Below are 17,066 nucleotides of genomic sequence, written 5' to 3'. Positions count from 1 at the left end.
GATTTCAAACTATTTTTACAGAGCTCTATTTCCAATTGTCTTATTTTATTTCAAGATGTAACTACTTATTTTGTAAAATTTTCCGAGAAACTTAACTCAACCGTCTGATCATGTCGAGTGATTTGCGAACAATGAATGGATATCACGCACCTCACACCCAAAAAAGAGCTGAATATTATTGTAATATGAATTGTATTAATGAGCTTAGGACAAGCTTGGGATAAGTTTTGGTGTAAAACTAGTTTTACAACGGCTGTAACACAGCGACACGAAGATGTAATAAAGAATTATTATTAATCAGCTTTCGTTCTTGCAAAAAAAAATTCGTCACCATCTGCCGATTGTCTAGTAGTCTGTTTTATTTTCAATTTCGTTCCATTGCGTATATAAACATTAATTTATTCAGACTTGGTAAGCATTTTCTTTCTCAAAACCTGTTCAGTTTGTATTATGTATTTTGTTCGTTGACCTCAGGAAGAAAAATTACTTGAATGAAATAGCTGTGTAAATAAAAATTGTGTGACACTGACCTATAAAAGATTGCAGTCGAGATACTGCAGCGTAGGTAAAATCAGGTAAATTGTTGTCAAGTATGCATTCATATAATTTTTTGACAACGTGAGTTGATTAAATAATAATTGGAATTTAATATATAGACATTACATGATTTTTTTTAGGTCTATCATACTTTTGATCTTATTGTTACTTTTGACAGTTATTATTTCGTAACTACATCAATTGATAAGTTGTTGATCAATTTTAGAGCTTTTATTTATTTAAAAGTGAACCAGTCTCAGCAAAAAAAATCAAGTTCGTGATGAGAGAATAAAAACGAACACTCCAACAAACTTGCATTGGTTATAACATGCAGAATGTTATGCAACATGATTTATCAGACATCTTTCTTTCATGTACATTTCTCCTTCACATTTTATTGTATCTCACTTAAGGTTCAAGATTATTTTCTTCATCGCATGCAATTGTAATTGTCAACATTAAGAATAATTGTAGTTTTTGGTGCGTGAAATTAAAATTTACTCCTATGTGTACTCTAGACACTCAAACATAAAATATGCATTACATAATAATTCTTTCCAAGAAACAAAAATTAGAAATCCTTGTTTATGCGTACCTTTCTTCTAAAAAATAGGTCAAGCGAATAAATTCTCATCATTAGTAATTCCCAAAAATAATATGGAAGGATGTACACATCATGCATTTTCATAACTTATTTATAACGATATGTCTTACATGACTATGATACATCAAAATGTAATTTAATTTAATGTCATGAATTAATTAATTCAATTTAGATTTTAACCAAAAAAGAAACAAAATAAAATATGCTTATCAGAATCAGTGTTGCAATCTGCCAGTTTTTCTGCAGAAGACAATTTCTTTATAAAGATTTTATCTGCGGAAGAAAGTTGTCTTCTTGCAGATAAATAAAATTGTCTTTCGGAAGATTGTGTCTTCCGGTAGATTCAATCTTCCGCAGACAACTGTCTTCCAGTAGACAAAAAAAAATGTCTACAGGAAGACAGAATCTGCATGTAGATTTATTCTGCCGCAGAAAAATCTGCCAAAAATTTTATTTTTTTGCAAAATCCCTAATTTAACAATATATTACCTATTAATTATGTACTATTTATGTTAGAAAACATCAATATTAATGTTTCAAAGCTTTTAATATCAACTTACATGGAATTTTCATGCAACATTGTGCGAAAACAAATGTAAACAAAGAATAACGGCATTTTGAAAATCAAAAATTGTTTTTCTCGATTTACATGTGTTTTAAATGATCTACAATATTTTAAAAGCTTTGAAACATTAATATTGATGTTTTCTAACATAAATAGTACATAATTAATAGGTAATATATTGTTAAAATAGAGATTTTGCAAAAAAATGAAATTTTTGGTAGATTTTTCTGCGGCAGAATAAATCTACATGCAGATTCTGTCTTCCTGTAGACATTTTTATTTTTGTCTACTGGAAGACAGTTGTCTGCGGAAGATTGAATCTACCGGAAGACACAATCTTCCGAAAGACAATTTTATTTGTCTGCAAGAAGACAACTTTCTTCCGCAGATAAAATCTTTTGAAAGACAAATTCTGTGGAAGAATCTGCTGTCTTTGTCTTCGGCAGACATCTTCCATTGCAACACTGATCAGAATAAAATGATTGATTAAATTTAGTTGCAGGCAATAAACGAAAGTGGAACAATAAAGTCGAAATGGCAATTTTATTGGCGACATAAAAAAAACACAATGAATGCGGTAAGATTGTGAATAACCAATGAAAAATCACACAAAATCAATAAATTGAAATCAATGTAGACTTTTTATAGCAATTGATGTAATTAAGTGGCAAATGCTTATACATAAAATACAGATTCTATTCAGCACATAATATCAGCAAATTTTAATTTATAAATTTTTACACTGGGATAATTGCTCATATAATAAATTTACGCATTTATGTATGAAGGTTGTGTCCCTTTTTCCATACCATTAGACTTATGATGTATTGATATTTTGAACTAGGGGAAGCATCGAGGTATGGCCAAGGTAGATAAAAGTCTATTGACCACAGAATTAAAGCCATAAATTTAATTTCGAGTTTTTATCATGACACTAGAGTTCACTTTTGTTGAAAATACGCACATGAAATTCTGTTCTTCAATCCTATATCATTCATAAGCTGGTAGAATGCATGTAAAGGTTTGGTCAAGCTATACATATTGCTTTCAATTAGTTAATGGACGATTTGTGCTAGCTTGCCTTTATATGCAGCAAGCTAATATTGATGACATGTTAAGTAAAATGAATATGTATGATTCACGATCGGCAGTCGATACTTAAAGCAAGAATATAAAAAGCTCTGCATATTGATATTCAATTCTTATGTTCTTAATTGAAATGCATTATCGTCAATGACACTTTTAATGAGTGAATGTTTGCGATGAATAATTGAACATTTTAATTTCATTATTTGTTTCAGAATTAATGACACATTTTAATTTAGGTTGATTTATAGGTTTATTAATTAATCACCTCATCAGCGAAATTTGATTATCGTGTTTGTCATTCAGAAAAAAATCTTCTTCAATCAATTCAAGTCATATGATTTAATTTACTAATTGTAAATTAAACTCATTTTATACATAATTGACTCCATCATGTCAGTTTTTTTTTTTTTTTTTTTAAAATAAACTTTTTATTCATTAAATTTTTAACTTAATTATGTACAAAGTTTGGATACATTTTATTTGTATTTAAATTTTTAAGGATTCTGGCTTATCGCATTCATCACTTAGTTTTTGATTTTATTTTGAAATTGTTTTGCTTTAATTTATGTTGTGGTTTATTCGGTGTTTCGCGACGCAAGACGAGTGTTGAAATTCGCTTGCAACTTTCCGACGTAGTCCTCAATAGAGGGTATTTTTGCTTCAGTATGTAGATCTGATATCCTTTCATATCTTGTTTTGTTGAGAACAATTCTCAAGAATTTGTTTTGTAGTACTTGTAGTTTTTGTAGATGTGTTTTTGCCATCCGTTCAAATGCTGGACAGCCGTATGTGAAGATGGGTCTCACGGCTAGCTTATAGATGAGAAGTTTGTTTCGAACGTCGAGATGTGAGTTCCTGCTGATGAGGGGATAAAGTAGTCTTAGTGCAGTGTGAGCTCTGTTGGTCACATATTCTACATGCTGCTTTAATGTCACTCTCTTGTCGATTATCATTCCCAGATATTTAGCTTCGGTTTCCCATTTGATGTTTTCGTTGAGGAATTTGATGTTGTCTCTTGGAAGTTGCCTGGAGTACCTATTTGTGATGAATAAGGCTTGAGTCTTCTGTTTGTTGAGATTTATTTTCCATTTGTTCATGTATTGTTGTACTTTTCTTCCAGTGTGTTGTAGATGTGTTACAATATCGGCTGAGTTTTCTGCAGAATGATACAATGCAGTATCATCTGCGAAGAGTGCGATATTGTTAGTTGTTTCTCTTACAATATCATATGTGTAGATGTTGTAGAGAGTTGGTGAAAGCACTGCTCCTTGTGGTACTCCGAATTTGATTTCATTGGTTTCTGAGAACTGACCTTTAATAAAAACTGAGAAAGTTCTTTCACTTAGGAAAGATCTTACAGTTTTTATAAGTGGTAGTGGAAACCCTAATTTGATCATTTTAAACAAGAGTCCGTTATGCCAGACTCTGTCAAATGCTTTCTCCACATCTAGGAAGATCATTCCTGTTGATTTCTTCCTGCTTATGTTTTCCTTTGCTGTTTTGATTACTTTGATGAGTTGGTGAGATGTTGATCGTCCTGTGCGAAAGCCACACTGTTGAGTCGGAATGATGTTGTTATCCTCCAGATGCTCGTTTATTCTATTCAGCAATACTCTCTCCAATATTTTGCTTAGGGAACTAAGCAAGCTTATTGGCCTATAGCTGCTCACTTCGTTTGCTGGTTTGCCAGGTTTTGGGATCGGGATTACTTTAGCTTTTTTCCAAACTTTCGGAAAATAGTTAAGTTTGAGACACGTGTTGATGATGAACTTCAAATATTCGAAGCCTTTTGGTGGAAGATTTTTGAGGAGTATGTTGTTGACATCGTCTAATCCTGGTGCTTTAGGATTTTTCAGATTTCTTACAATGTATGAGATTTCCTCTACATTTGTAAGTTCTGTGCAGTCACTATTTTCTCCTTCCAATGTTTCCTTCACTGCGTTGTCTACTTCCTGGGTATGTACTGGGTTGTTGTCCTCAAGTGGATTTTCGTGAGCTTTACGAAAATAGTCACTGAGAACGCTGGCTTTTTCCTTATTAGTGATGAATGTTCTATCTGCATCAATCAACGGTGGCATCGATTTTGAACCTTTCTTGCAATGCTTTGCAATCCTCCAGACTGTTTGGTTTGATGGTTGGATTTCTGAAAGCCGCTTATTCCAGTTTGTATTTTTGAGTTCCTTAATTTTGTCTTTGATGACTTTCTGTAGAATGTTTAATTCAGTTTTGAATTGATTATCTCTGCTGCGTTGCCATCTTCGTCGAAGACTTCTTTTCGTCCTGATTAAGTCTTTGATTTCTGGTGTGAGCTTTGTCGATTCAAAGTTGATCTTTCTCTTCTTCACAGTTTTGTTTCTTGAATCCATGATGAGTTCTGAGAATACTTTGATATGATGTTCTATCTCCTCTACGGTGTTGCATGGGTTTTCCAGAGTGCTGTCTTCGATGCGACGAGTTATATACGATTTGAATTTTTTCCAGTTGGCATTTCTGTAGTCATATCTGTAAACTGTGTTGTCTGTTCTGTCAACTTTGGATGTCCTGATTTGAAAATACACAGCGCAATGGTCACTCATTGCCTCTGTGCATTTTAGTTCTGTAGTGTTCAGACTGGAATTTGAGAGCATTAGGTCGATTGTTGATACAGATTTCGTCGGATCTTCTGGATAATACGTTGGTGAATCGGGGTAGTAGATCATGAACTCCCCGGACATATCCTGTAGTATTGTCCCGGCTTTGTTTGCTACGTTGCAATTCCACTCTCGATGTTTTGCATTGAAGTCTCCGCAGATGTAGTAGTTTCCTCTGATGTTTGTTATTTTGTTGATGTCATCTCTTAGATGATCGTCTATTTCCTTCCTTTGCTTCCTCCTGGAAGATAGACGGAGAGGATGTGGCAGCTTATTGATTCGTTGATGAAGACTTTTATTCCGATGCATTCTATTAGCTTTGTGTTGTAACTTGGTTGAAGCTGATGTTTTAGATTTCTTTTGACAATGATCGCAACACCACCTTTTGGTCTATCAATGCGATCAAATCGATGAATTACGTAGTCAGGATGCGAGTCTACTTTGGAGTTTGGTTTTAGGAATGTTTCCGATATGCACGCAACATCAACGTTTTGCATGCTGAGGTAGTCGAGAAATGCTAACATCTTATCTGCAAGGCTGTTAGCATTCCAGTAAATTACGTTGATTCTTTGGTGACTACAATCCATGTTGACTCATGTAGATTTTGGCAACTTTTTGGCCGATGGCTTGTTGTATCTGTTCCTCTTTTAGGTACTCTGGCTTTTTGGTGATGATTTCGATGAATGAGTTGATGAAGAACATGCATTCATCGATTGTGCCTTGGGCTGGTGAAATTTGTTCCTTTGTATTACCACTGGATGAAGGTTCAGGATCGACCTTGTTTGTTTCCAAGGTTAGTGAATTGAAGTCTAGGTCCATAATTTCTACAACCTGTGTTGAGTTCTGTTGATGATTGTTATTGGTCTTTGGCTTTGACCTGTTGTTATTTCCATTCCTTCCCTTCTCCTATTTCTTCGGTTTTTGTTTTGATTTCCTGATTTGAGGGTTTCTGCTGTGGATGCTTATTTTGTGATTTTATGGTGACTGGTGCGGAGGTTTCAGAAGCTGGTTTTCTAGATGTTGTTGGTACCGGTTCTGGGATACTCCTAGCTGGTCTTTGTGATGTAAATTGATCAGATCCGCCTGATCGTTCACCTGCTTTTGATGTTGGTGGAGCATTCCTTTGTTGTCCAGCAGGATTTCGTGAATTCCTTTGTTGTCCAGCAGGATTTCGTGAATTCCATTGTTGTTCACCTGATGGTCTGTTTTGATTTCGGTTGTTGTCGTTCATTGATTTAGCTTTCCACTTCTCGATTATTTGTTTCCTGATGTTGCATTCTTGTGAGATTGATGTATGTTTCTCGCCGCAGAAGTGACACTTTAGTTTTTCGATTGGGACCTTGTTGGTTTCAATCGAAATGTAAGGACAGGTTTTTGAATCATGCTGTTCAGAGCATCTGAAACAGATTAGTGGTTTGTTACAACCACGTTGTCCATGACCAAACTGCAAACATTTCGAACAGAAAGAAGGTCCGTTACGCCTGTTGTTGTATTTAGCCCATTTTACTTTGAAGCCGTAGACACAGTTAACCTTTCGAAGGTTTTCCAAAATGTTACCTTCCTGTATTTTATTAAAATACAGAAGGTAGTTCTGGTCGTCGTCGTTTTCGTGTCTCCTTTGTTTCATTGTCATTTTGACAATTTTAACTGGTGATATGTTTTCCGTTTTCAACTCCTTTTCCAAGTCTACGATCTCCATCATTGGAAGTCCGTAGAGCACGAATTTCATCTGTGGTTCCTGGTTTGCATAGGTGTGAAAGTGGTGTTGTTTTTCTCTGAGGAGTTTGATGAATCTGTCGTAGTCGTCCCAACTCTCCGTTGATACAACTTTTGTTTTGAGTTTATCCTTTTTGACGTTGATCATAAAACTCCTGGGTTGGTTGTTGATCTGGTTCATCAACCTTCTGATCTCCTGTCCTCCACCACTAGTTATATGGATCGGTGGTGGTTTTGGTTTCTGCTGTGATGTTACGTTGATGTCTTTCGATGATGATGATATTTCACTTTGTTTTGGTTGTTCTGGTGCTTTGCTGTTATCTCCGCTGAAGTTGAACAATCTGTTATCGTACAGATTCGTCCTGGCATTTGAGAAGTCAAATTGTTTTTTGTTGTCATCTTTCTTTTTGCTAGCACTAGATATCTTTTTGGCTGGCGCACTGAAGATTTCAAGTTGGCTGCGACGTTTTTCTGCCCTTAATGGTTGGACGAATTGATCCATTGTTGTCTGTTTTGTTTTGAGATTTTCCATCTCAATGTCATGTTGCTTTTCGTTGTTTATATCCTCGGTGATGAGAGTTGTCACGGGTGCTGAATCTTGTTGTTGAGATTCAGGTTGTTTTTCCGAAAGTTTTTGGTTACTTTCCTCGTTGTTGAGATTTGTTGTTGTTTCTACCATTTTGCCGAACAAGTCAAAACACGTCTGAACAAGTTGAACTGAGATTCGAAACTTTAATCTCTGTTGTTGTTATCTGGAGCTTTTGAGAATTTTGAATTAATTGCGGAGCGAATTAAAAACACGTCTGTTCCCTTTGACGGACCGATGTGAACGACCATCATGTCAGTATTTCATTTGAAATTATTATTATCTCCAAATATTCTTTGTTTTCATATTGAAACATTTTATCCTGTTAAAGTTAATTTATGATATAAAGAGCAACCGCACTGACCACAATCACATCCTCTCATATACAAAACTTATCAGCACCGCTATCACCATCATACACTCTGGTAATTTTTGTGTTAAAATGTGCGTGCGTAGTTGAAAAAAAAGATGAAAAGAAACCAATAAATAATTGATGATGGTGATAGCTGTAATTGATTTATAGGATTTTAATCGAAAAGTTTCCCCTTTTACAGCTCTGCACGCAGTCTTGGTCGTTTGTCGAAGTTTCATGTCATTTGGTAATTAAAAATACAGTGAGTGCTATAATGTTATTAATTTCAACATAATATAAAGTATTCATGTGTCTATTAGTGCTTCCGATAGTTCCTGATAAAGCAAAGTTCATAATTAATTTGGTTGAAAAAAAAATATTGAATTTTTTTTATTTGATGATGGATTTATTGTCGATTAATTTTTACAGATATATTTTGAATCATCTAGTCCAGCACTGTTTTGGGTATAAGAAACAGAACAAATTTTCTTCAATTTTCCGAACTAAGCTTATCAATGAGTTATGAACTGACTGACGGACGGCTGCTTGACCATTATTTTCTGCTGCATTTGCATTGTGGAAAAACTCTGTCACAACAAAAGTTGCAATGATGAAAAATCGATACAGAAATATCAACTTCGACGCCAGACATAAAAGAGAAGAATAATAAAAAAAAATCTTCTTTTTTGCAAATAAAGTTAATCCGGATCATGAATGAAGTCACGTGTATTATATGTATATGGATTGAATAGAGTAGAATTAAAGGACTGTGACAGTAGTTCGAAAACATTTTTACGTCATCACTAACTGATAGTGACATTAGAGGAAATATATCAAATATACTGAGATTCTAACCAGAAATCTGTTTTTATCAATGCGAAGCAGAAATAAAGCAGTAAATATTTAAATTGGTGTGAATACGATTTTTTAAAACTTTTACTTAAGCTTGACTCAGCGCTTGACTAAAGCAGACTTAAATAGCGTGAATGAGTGACTTGATTTTTTCGTTTTTTCTTCGCCTTAAATGCCTGCAATTTGAAACAAAAAATGATATTGTGAAAGCCTTAAATTAATATTCATATTTTGTAACTATTTAAAATAATGTAAAAGACTGACCTAAGCATGACCAAAAATAAGTCTTAATTGTCTTCAATTTTAAGGCTGTGACCAGTGTCTTTTATTTACCCTGAATTTTTTTCGGTTGTGAATCACAATCAAATTTTGTAAGGAGAAAAAAAATAAAAGGTCCACAAAAAAGGGTTCGATGCTATCTAAGAAGGAATTTAGCAGGTCTTTGTGTTTTTGTAAACAATCTTTTACTGCTCTTGCATCAGCACTTGAATATTAAATTTGGTACAGTTTCTTGAACAAAAAATGAATTAATAAATTTTCTAAATACCTAGAACTTTACATTTTTTTCCAAATTTTAATAGAGATGATTGAAGATTGCTTCAAGTTATTTGTTCCGCAAATTTATTTACAAATGCAATATTTTTACATGAAAATATTTCATGCTGTTGCCATTATTTCAACGCAATATGAGGTAGAGGGAGAAATAAATTGGAAAAATGATTTATCATGATCGTAAAAATAATCGAAAGAGTATCTCCCAAAACTTTTCGCATCTTTTTTCCGTTTAAATAAAGTAAATAGAAGAAGGGAACAGTTCTGAAATGCCCTTTGGGGCGATCCTGTTTATTTTCAATGTTTCTGAATTCTATGGTAAAAATGAGGAGGTTGCATCTTGTTTTTCGTTACCATACACGAGTCTGGTACCATACACATGTCTTTTTATCGTCTAAATTTATATTTTTTAGTTCAAAAAAATTTATCTTTTGTCTTCCTGAGATTAGCAGATAAACATTTTCGATTAGATATAAAAAATAATTTAAATTATGTGGCTACCTTTCAAATAAATATCGAAAGTTCACTTCTCATTGTAATCTTCAATCATGAAGACATATATCGCAGTGGTTCTTGCCTGTTTTGTTGCATTTGCAACATGTGAGATTGACATAGCTCCAAATGTTGTAAATGGAGTTGATACATCTATTCTTGACCATCCTTACATGGCTGGAATCCATGTAAATTGGCTTGGACAAGGATTTTTACCATTCTGTGGTGCTTCCATTATCAACCGAAGAAGTGTTTTGACGGCAGCTCATTGCTTAGTCTATAATAACACTGCACAAGCTAGAGCTTCAGATGTCAGAGTTTCTGTTGGATCATCATACAGATTAGGAACAAATGGAGTATTCTACAATGTATTCAGATTGATCAGACATCCACAATATTTACTTAATGATGACATGATTCAAGCTGATGTTGCTGTAGTTCGCCTAACTTTGCCTTTAATATTCTCAAGAGTTGTACAACCAATTCCATTGGGCAAATTCAGAGTTGAAGCTGGTGACAATGTTATGGTTACTGGTAACTTAATTTTTACTAATTTAGGCAATATGTCTGTAATAATTTAATTTTTTCAATGATAAAAGGATGGGGTTTTATTGGAAATGAAGGACAACAAGCAACAAGAATGCAAAGAGTTCAGATGCAAGCTATTTCAAATGCTAGATGCTTGTGGATTCACAGAGATACCATTCCAAGTTGGGTAACAAGAGAAATGGTTTGTTTATTAGCTGGAACCAACCAAGGCGTTTGCGGTAAGTCTTAAACAAGTCTTAAAATATGATTTCATTTATAATTATTTTTCACAAATGTCTACTTTAAAAATTTGCAGGTGGCGATTCTGGTAAGTGGAAATAATGGTTGAGATATTTTAAAAGTACTAAATTATTCTTGTATATCTTATTAGGTGGACCAATTGAATTGAATGGCCATGTTGTTGGTATTGCATGCTGGACTTTGAGACCATGTGGTACTGGACCTAGCGTGTATGTACGAGTTTCTGAACATTACGATTGGATTAGTGCCAATGTTTAAGAAGCAAAATACCTTTAATGTAAAATATAATTGAGGAATGGGATTTTTTTTAAAAAGATAATAAAGTTAAAATCTGGAATGACAACTAATTTTTTGATTTTTTAAATCCATGATAATGAGACTTTAGATCCGAGGAAATTATTCAGCTTTTGTAAATTAATTTCAGAGATTAGATTAGATTTCATAATTTATCAACTTCACACAAAGCCAAAAAATATTCAGTTTACTTATTTCATCATGAAGTTATTGATCGTTGTCTTCCTTGCTTCAATAACTCCAAACATAAAATGTAAGATTGATATTGATCCCACTGTTGTAGGTGGAGTCGATACATCAATCCTCGACCATCCATATATGGCGGGAGTTCACATAAATTGGTTTGGAGAAGGGTTTATTCCGTTTTGTGGTGGAGCAGTAATCAGTCGACGAAGCATTTTGACAGGTTTGAAAGCAGCAGCTCATTTAAATAATTAGACATAAATAATCAAATGTAATCTTCATTTTCAGCTGCTCACTGTCTATATGCTAATTTGGATAGATATGCAATAGCAAGAGAAGTTCGAGTTTCTGTCGGTTCTTCCTATCGTGATGCACGAATGGGATTGACGTACAGTGTTTTGAGGCTAATTAGACATCCAGAATACTTTTTAACTTACGAAAGAATTGAAAATGATCTCGCCATAGTTCGTTTAATTTTTCCATTAATCTTTACAAGGGTCATTCAGCCAATTCCACTAGGAAAGTTTACAATAAATGCAGGCGATCTAGTCATGGTAACAGGTAAGCATATAAATTTATTATATTAAAGTTTATTAGATTTATCTACAAATATATCGAGTGCAGGATTTGGATGGATTAGAGATGATGTTTTTGCAACAAGAATGCAGCGAGTTCAGCTCAGAGCTATGACAAATGCTAGATGCTTATGGCTTCACAGAGATACTGTTCCTGATAGAGTTACCCCAGAGATGGTTTGCTTAGAAGGAGGACCGGGTCAAGGTGTTTGCAGTAAGCATTATTTTTAATATTATTAAGAATCCAAATTGATCTAATTTATAATTTCAGCTGGAGACTCAGGAAGTCCACTAGAAAAAGATGGATATCTTGTTGGCATTACGTGCTGGACATTACGGCCATGTGGATCAACACCCAGTGTATATACTCGAATATCTGAACATCATAAATGGATTAGTGAAAACATTTAATCTAAAGTATTTACTAATTATTTAATGACTTTATCATAATTCAGCAATTTTTGATGTTCATTACCGTTTCATGATGTCCATTAATTTCACATTCACTCATTTGCAAAGCCAATGTTATTACAAATAGAAATTAAGTTTTATGATAATATTTAAATAGAATTATTCAAAATAAATTGATTGTAAATTTTATCATATTTAAAATTTTTAAATGAATAGCTACACATAATTAATGACCAAAAAATTGGCATTGAATAAAATTGGCATTTGTTGACATAAATAAAAACCAAAATCAAGTGCCCTCAATTTTTTTAGTAATGTTATTTCATCGATTGAAAAATTTCAATTGAGATTGAAAAAGTCAAAGCTAGCAAAACTTTTTTTATTTATTCTACAGAACATTTTATCACAAATGAGATTTTTTTCAATGAATGGAGGGACTTTTCATCCCATTTCTGCTTCTACTTTATGTCATACAGAAAAATTCAATTTTCAAAAAAAAAAGTTTTTCTTTTTCTTTGTTCCATTTTTCCTAGCTTATTCCTCATATTCCTCATATGTATGTGAACATCATGATATGAAGATGATGAAGCTTGCATCTTCAATTATTTTGTTCCCCTTATGGAGTTTTCTTCTCTTCATGATAGCTGTATGTTGTCATCTAAAACATAATGTTGATATAAAGCATAGTCAGCAGCGACAGCAAACAGAGCTTGACATTCAATAAACTCCTTCGGTGATTTTATTTTGAAAGCAGACTAAAAGCCTGAAAGCGATCTTTATGAAAGATATCATGGGTATTTCACAGTAGTTACAAACTACTTTGTGACTTAATACTGTTACCAGGTTGATGATACTGAACTTTATATGTTCAATATAACAAAAGATGATGAGACCATGAGTTATATTGAAAAGGCTAACTCATTTAAAAACAATTCCAATTTTGTCAGGTGTCCCTCATCTTCAAAAGCTAAATCTGTTTTATTTCATCTGCATAAGCCATAAGTTACAATAATTATACCTATCTGAATAATCAACTTTGTTTCAGTTTCCAACTCATTCAAGTTACAAATTTTACATAGATGTGAACACTTGTTTGTGTAAATCAATTTTTAAATTTCCATTAACGTTTCACAGGTGTGGAAAACTTACGTTATTGAAATTGGAACCAACAACTTCAAGATATTTTGGTTACAATTTTATGTATATTAATGAACATAAATCATAAATTGAAGGTTGATTTTTTAAAAAATTAACTCGCTTAAAATTTCTTTATTAATTGATTACTTCTTGTGCTTGATTAATAAAAAATTTATCCAAATTTAAAACAAATGATGGAGAGTTTAGCGTCTCAATTTAACCTTTCTTCATGGTTGATAATTGGATGATTAGAATTAATAACTTCATTTGAATTCCCGCCAGCATGGAAAAATTCTTCTCATTCTAAAAATATGCGTTGATGCTGAGCTGTTGCGCTGTTGAACTTTCATTTATTCATGGTATGAGAATTTATAAAAAAGCAGGAACGAGTTGATTAAAATTAAGAAACTTCAGCAAGCCCAGATTAATTTATTTAAATTGAACTGTAAAATGGATTGCGAATTCGTTGAAGTTCCGAGAATTCATTCGATTTTCTTAAACTTATAAGGAATGCCTTTAATGGACGTTTATGAATTGAGAAACTGTATATGAATACTGACAAATAGGAAGTTTAACTAATTAAATTAATAATGCAATCAAATTCGAAGAATTAGAAAATATTGAAAGGTATGAATCAGTTACTTGAAGCATGAACAACTGAACTTTCCTCTTAATCGCATTAAATTGAAAATCATTGGAGCACTTTGTGGGTGAACTAAATCCTTACATTCTTAATTATTTACCAACAGAAATTCAAATTCAATTAAAATTAATCTCATTTGGTTGAGAATTTAGTCAGAGTTGTTGTTGAATTTTTTATGATCAGAATTTTAAGCAGAAATCATAAGAAAGGATAAGATAACTTGATTAACAAGTCTGGCAAAAGATGTTCAAGTCACTGAAAATTTTATGATAATTTATGAAATGGAATTTTTGCTTGTCAACCTTTTTTAATTAAGGATCCTCAAAAATTTAAGCTTAATTAATAAAAGAAAATCCTTAAATGAAAATCTTAACTCATTTCGTTTAGCCATAAACTAAGTTTTGCATCATTATGAGCACCTCACTCATTTCAGTGTAAACCTGCTGCACGAATTTATCGCTTTTAATTAATCAGACTCATAAGAAAATATTTTTAAACCTTTTTCACTTCATGCCTTTCCTCCTTTTTCTTCATCATCGTTTCAATTAAAAATCAAGACGAAGACTGATGAATGGAATGCCCTGTGTTTCAAAAATCATAACTGTTATCTGAATCTAATGCAGGTGGTAATGTTGTCAAGATGATTTTTTTTTTGAATGAGCTATACAAATTAATTAGGAATCATTGATGAATTCTAAGATACGGAATCTAATAAAATATAATAAAATGTCAGAGTTAAGCATGTCACTGAATTTGAGCTAATTAGTAGTATTAAGACATTTGATGAAATTTACATCCACGCGCGTTTATAAATACTGTAGAAAAATATGATATAATTATTTTTATATCATGGATGTTTCAAGCTGCAAATGTTATATAGAAAGGAAGTTTTAGATCCTGAAAATGGAGAGTTAAATATAGCAGTAGATTATACGTAATTGGTAGTCATAGAGACTAGTTTTATATTAGTTCTTCCTGTATCTTTTTCAAAGGAAGCCAGAGAAATGATTGATTGTTTGTCATGTAATTGTCAGAAATTATTGCTCCTTAATGATGTAATGATATGAATAAGGCTTCTCGTTAGTAATTTTTGATATTTTCTAGATTCAAAATTTAAGGACCTCCGTTATTAATTCAGTTGTGTTCCTTTTTTATTTGTTTTTATGATCTGAAACTAAAAGTGTATCCCAAATTGGTTTATACTTCAGCTGCCGCCCCCAAAAGCGATTTCATGTGATGTGGAAAAAGGTCAGTGAAATTTATGAAGCGGAATTTTGATTTCTTTTTTTCCTTTTTTCAACCTTCACTTATTTTTTTGACATTTTCATCTCAATAAAAAGGATAAAGTCAATGCAAAACTATGTTCTAGTTTTTAGCAATCAATCTTTTGAATAGACACATTTCCGCAGGAATTTATTCTTCTTAGTTGTGTTAACTTATTTGATAGGTAGTTTAATGGCGTTTTTTGAAATTTCTCAAATTGACCTAGTTTTAAAACAAAGCTTATGGATTTACCTGCCGTATTATAACCGTTCCTAGATATGTATTGCGGCTTTGTTTTCTTCTCTTATCCATTTATCAAAATATTGGTCCTTCTTTTATATTTATACATTTTTTGTGGGCACATTATGCGAAGTTTTTACCTGAATACCAAATTTTTTACAATTCATTAATCTTCTACACCTTCATATCATCTGCAATTTCAAATATTTTTAGATCCATACTTATTTTTATGATAAAATAAGGAATTTTGTTTACTTGAATTGTCTTTAAATTCTGGTTATGCTAGAAAAAATTTTGCCATTTCAAAAAATTATGTAACTGATGTCCTTGAAATCCCATAAAGTAAAGTTGTAAAAAAGTAGAAAGCTTGAATCGTAAAAAGATCAGTCATAAAAAAATGAAATTGCTCCTGCTAGTGTTACTGCTGTGGCTCATGAGGTAAACCCAGAAACCACTAAAAAGGTGGAAAGTATTTCCAGAATCATCTCAATGGATCAACCTTGAAAATCAATATTAAGTTGTTTTTAAGGCTGCAAAATTATTCTGTGAAGCCATAAAAATATGCCAAAGAAAAATAAAAAATTTATGACCACAGACAAAGGATGACCCTGAATTTCTCATGAATTTCTTTAGTCTCTCAATCGATTGATTCCTCCCACTTTTTTAAGTTCTTTCCCTAGATACCTAAAAAAGAACTTTTATTATGCAACAATAAATTTATTGAAAAATAAACCAAAATGAGATACATATAAAGAATCAAAATACTTTAGAAATGGAAATGAAGGAAGAGAAAGCAACCACAAAAGAATTGAATTTGTATGACAAAGGAAACTTCTCCTTTCACGAAGAAACATATTTCATTCAAAATCTCTGTTTGTCCATTTCAAATTGATTTTATGACTTTCAATGGAAAGGAAAAAATGCAAATTTTTTTAAGAAGGACTAAATGAAGCGTGAAAAAAAATTTCCAATATTTTCGGAAAGGATCTAAAAAGACTAAATTTTTATGTCCATAAAATTCTTTACGTGTATGCTTTGCATGTGTTGTTGCCTTCTATAAATTTTCAAGAATATGCAATAAAAATTTAAAGAAACGACAGCAAAAAATAGGAAGTCAAAGGAATAGAGGAAGAAGCAGTTTTTTATCATATTTTATCAAGATGTAGCATGGAAGTAGAAAGGAATAAGAATGGTATGGAAAAAAAATTGTCGCATAATTTATGTATAAATATCTACTTAACATAGCTCGTTGTATGATATTGCACATGATATTGTGATATGTGACATAAATCACACAACTTCTGACCTTTTTCCTTCATTCTTACACTTAACATTTTTGGCTTTAAATAATTTACATTCAAAAATTATAAAAGCAACTGCAAATATATAACTTAAAGAAAGTAATTCTGACCTCAATCGATTTTTAGTTAAGGTACTTGAACAAAAGTGGATTTATTGCAAAACTAATCTGAAGATTAATAAAAATTATTGGCCATGAATAACCATATAATAAGAAGACCTTAAAAAGTAATATTTCTTCCATAAATGATTCGAAA

The 17,066-nt window shown here is 32.3% G+C and overlaps 2 protein-coding genes across 2 annotated transcripts; both read left to right on the top strand.

Annotated features, from left to right (window-relative positions):
* Positions 1-10,013: 10,013 nt before the first annotated feature.
* On the top strand, positions 10,014-11,111 carry LOC139087932 (chymotrypsin-1-like). Its single transcript, XM_070636907.1, has 4 exons — positions 10,014-10,509; positions 10,575-10,742; positions 10,820-10,831; positions 10,895-11,111. Exons 1-4 carry the CDS (start codon positions 10,032-10,034, stop codon positions 11,020-11,022), a joined length of 786 nt encoding a protein of 261 aa, XP_070493008.1. The 5' UTR covers positions 10,014-10,031; the 3' UTR covers positions 11,023-11,111.
* A 148-nt stretch (positions 11,112-11,259) lies between these two features.
* LOC139087920 (chymotrypsin-2-like) lies at positions 11,260-12,440 on the top strand. The gene is made up of 4 exons (XM_070636890.1): positions 11,260-11,464; positions 11,530-11,802; positions 11,866-12,030; positions 12,088-12,440. Exons 1-4 carry the CDS (start codon positions 11,260-11,262, stop codon positions 12,225-12,227), a joined length of 783 nt encoding a protein of 260 aa, XP_070492991.1. The 3' UTR covers positions 12,228-12,440.
* Positions 12,441-17,066: the final 4,626 nt, after the last annotated feature.

This window comes from Chironomus tepperi, unplaced genomic scaffold (assembly GCF_022539635.2).
Source record: "Chironomus tepperi strain 1889 unplaced genomic scaffold, CSIRO-AGI_Ctep_v1 contig_137, whole genome shotgun sequence".
NCBI classification, from domain to species: Eukaryota; Metazoa; Arthropoda; class Insecta; order Diptera; family Chironomidae; genus Chironomus; species Chironomus tepperi.
The sequence above is the reverse complement of the archived record's forward strand: the minus strand, read 5'-3'. Positions and strand labels throughout refer to the sequence as shown.

Coding starts and splice junctions, on each gene's coding strand:
- LOC139087920 (XM_070636890.1), top strand. CDS start 11,260: ATGAAGTTATTGATCGTTGTCTTCCTTGCTTCAATAACTCCAAACATA. Junction 11,465..11,529: donor TCGACGAAGCATTTTGACAG/GTTTGAAAGCAG, acceptor CTTCATTTTCAG/CTGCTCACTGTCTATATGCT. Junction 11,803..11,865: donor CGATCTAGTCATGGTAACAG/GTAAGCATATAA, acceptor TATCGAGTGCAG/GATTTGGATGGATTAGAGAT.
- LOC139087932 (XM_070636907.1), top strand. CDS start 10,032: ATGAAGACATATATCGCAGTGGTTCTTGCCTGTTTTGTTGCATTTGCA. Junction 10,510..10,574: donor TGACAATGTTATGGTTACTG/GTAACTTAATTT, acceptor CAATGATAAAAG/GATGGGGTTTTATTGGAAAT.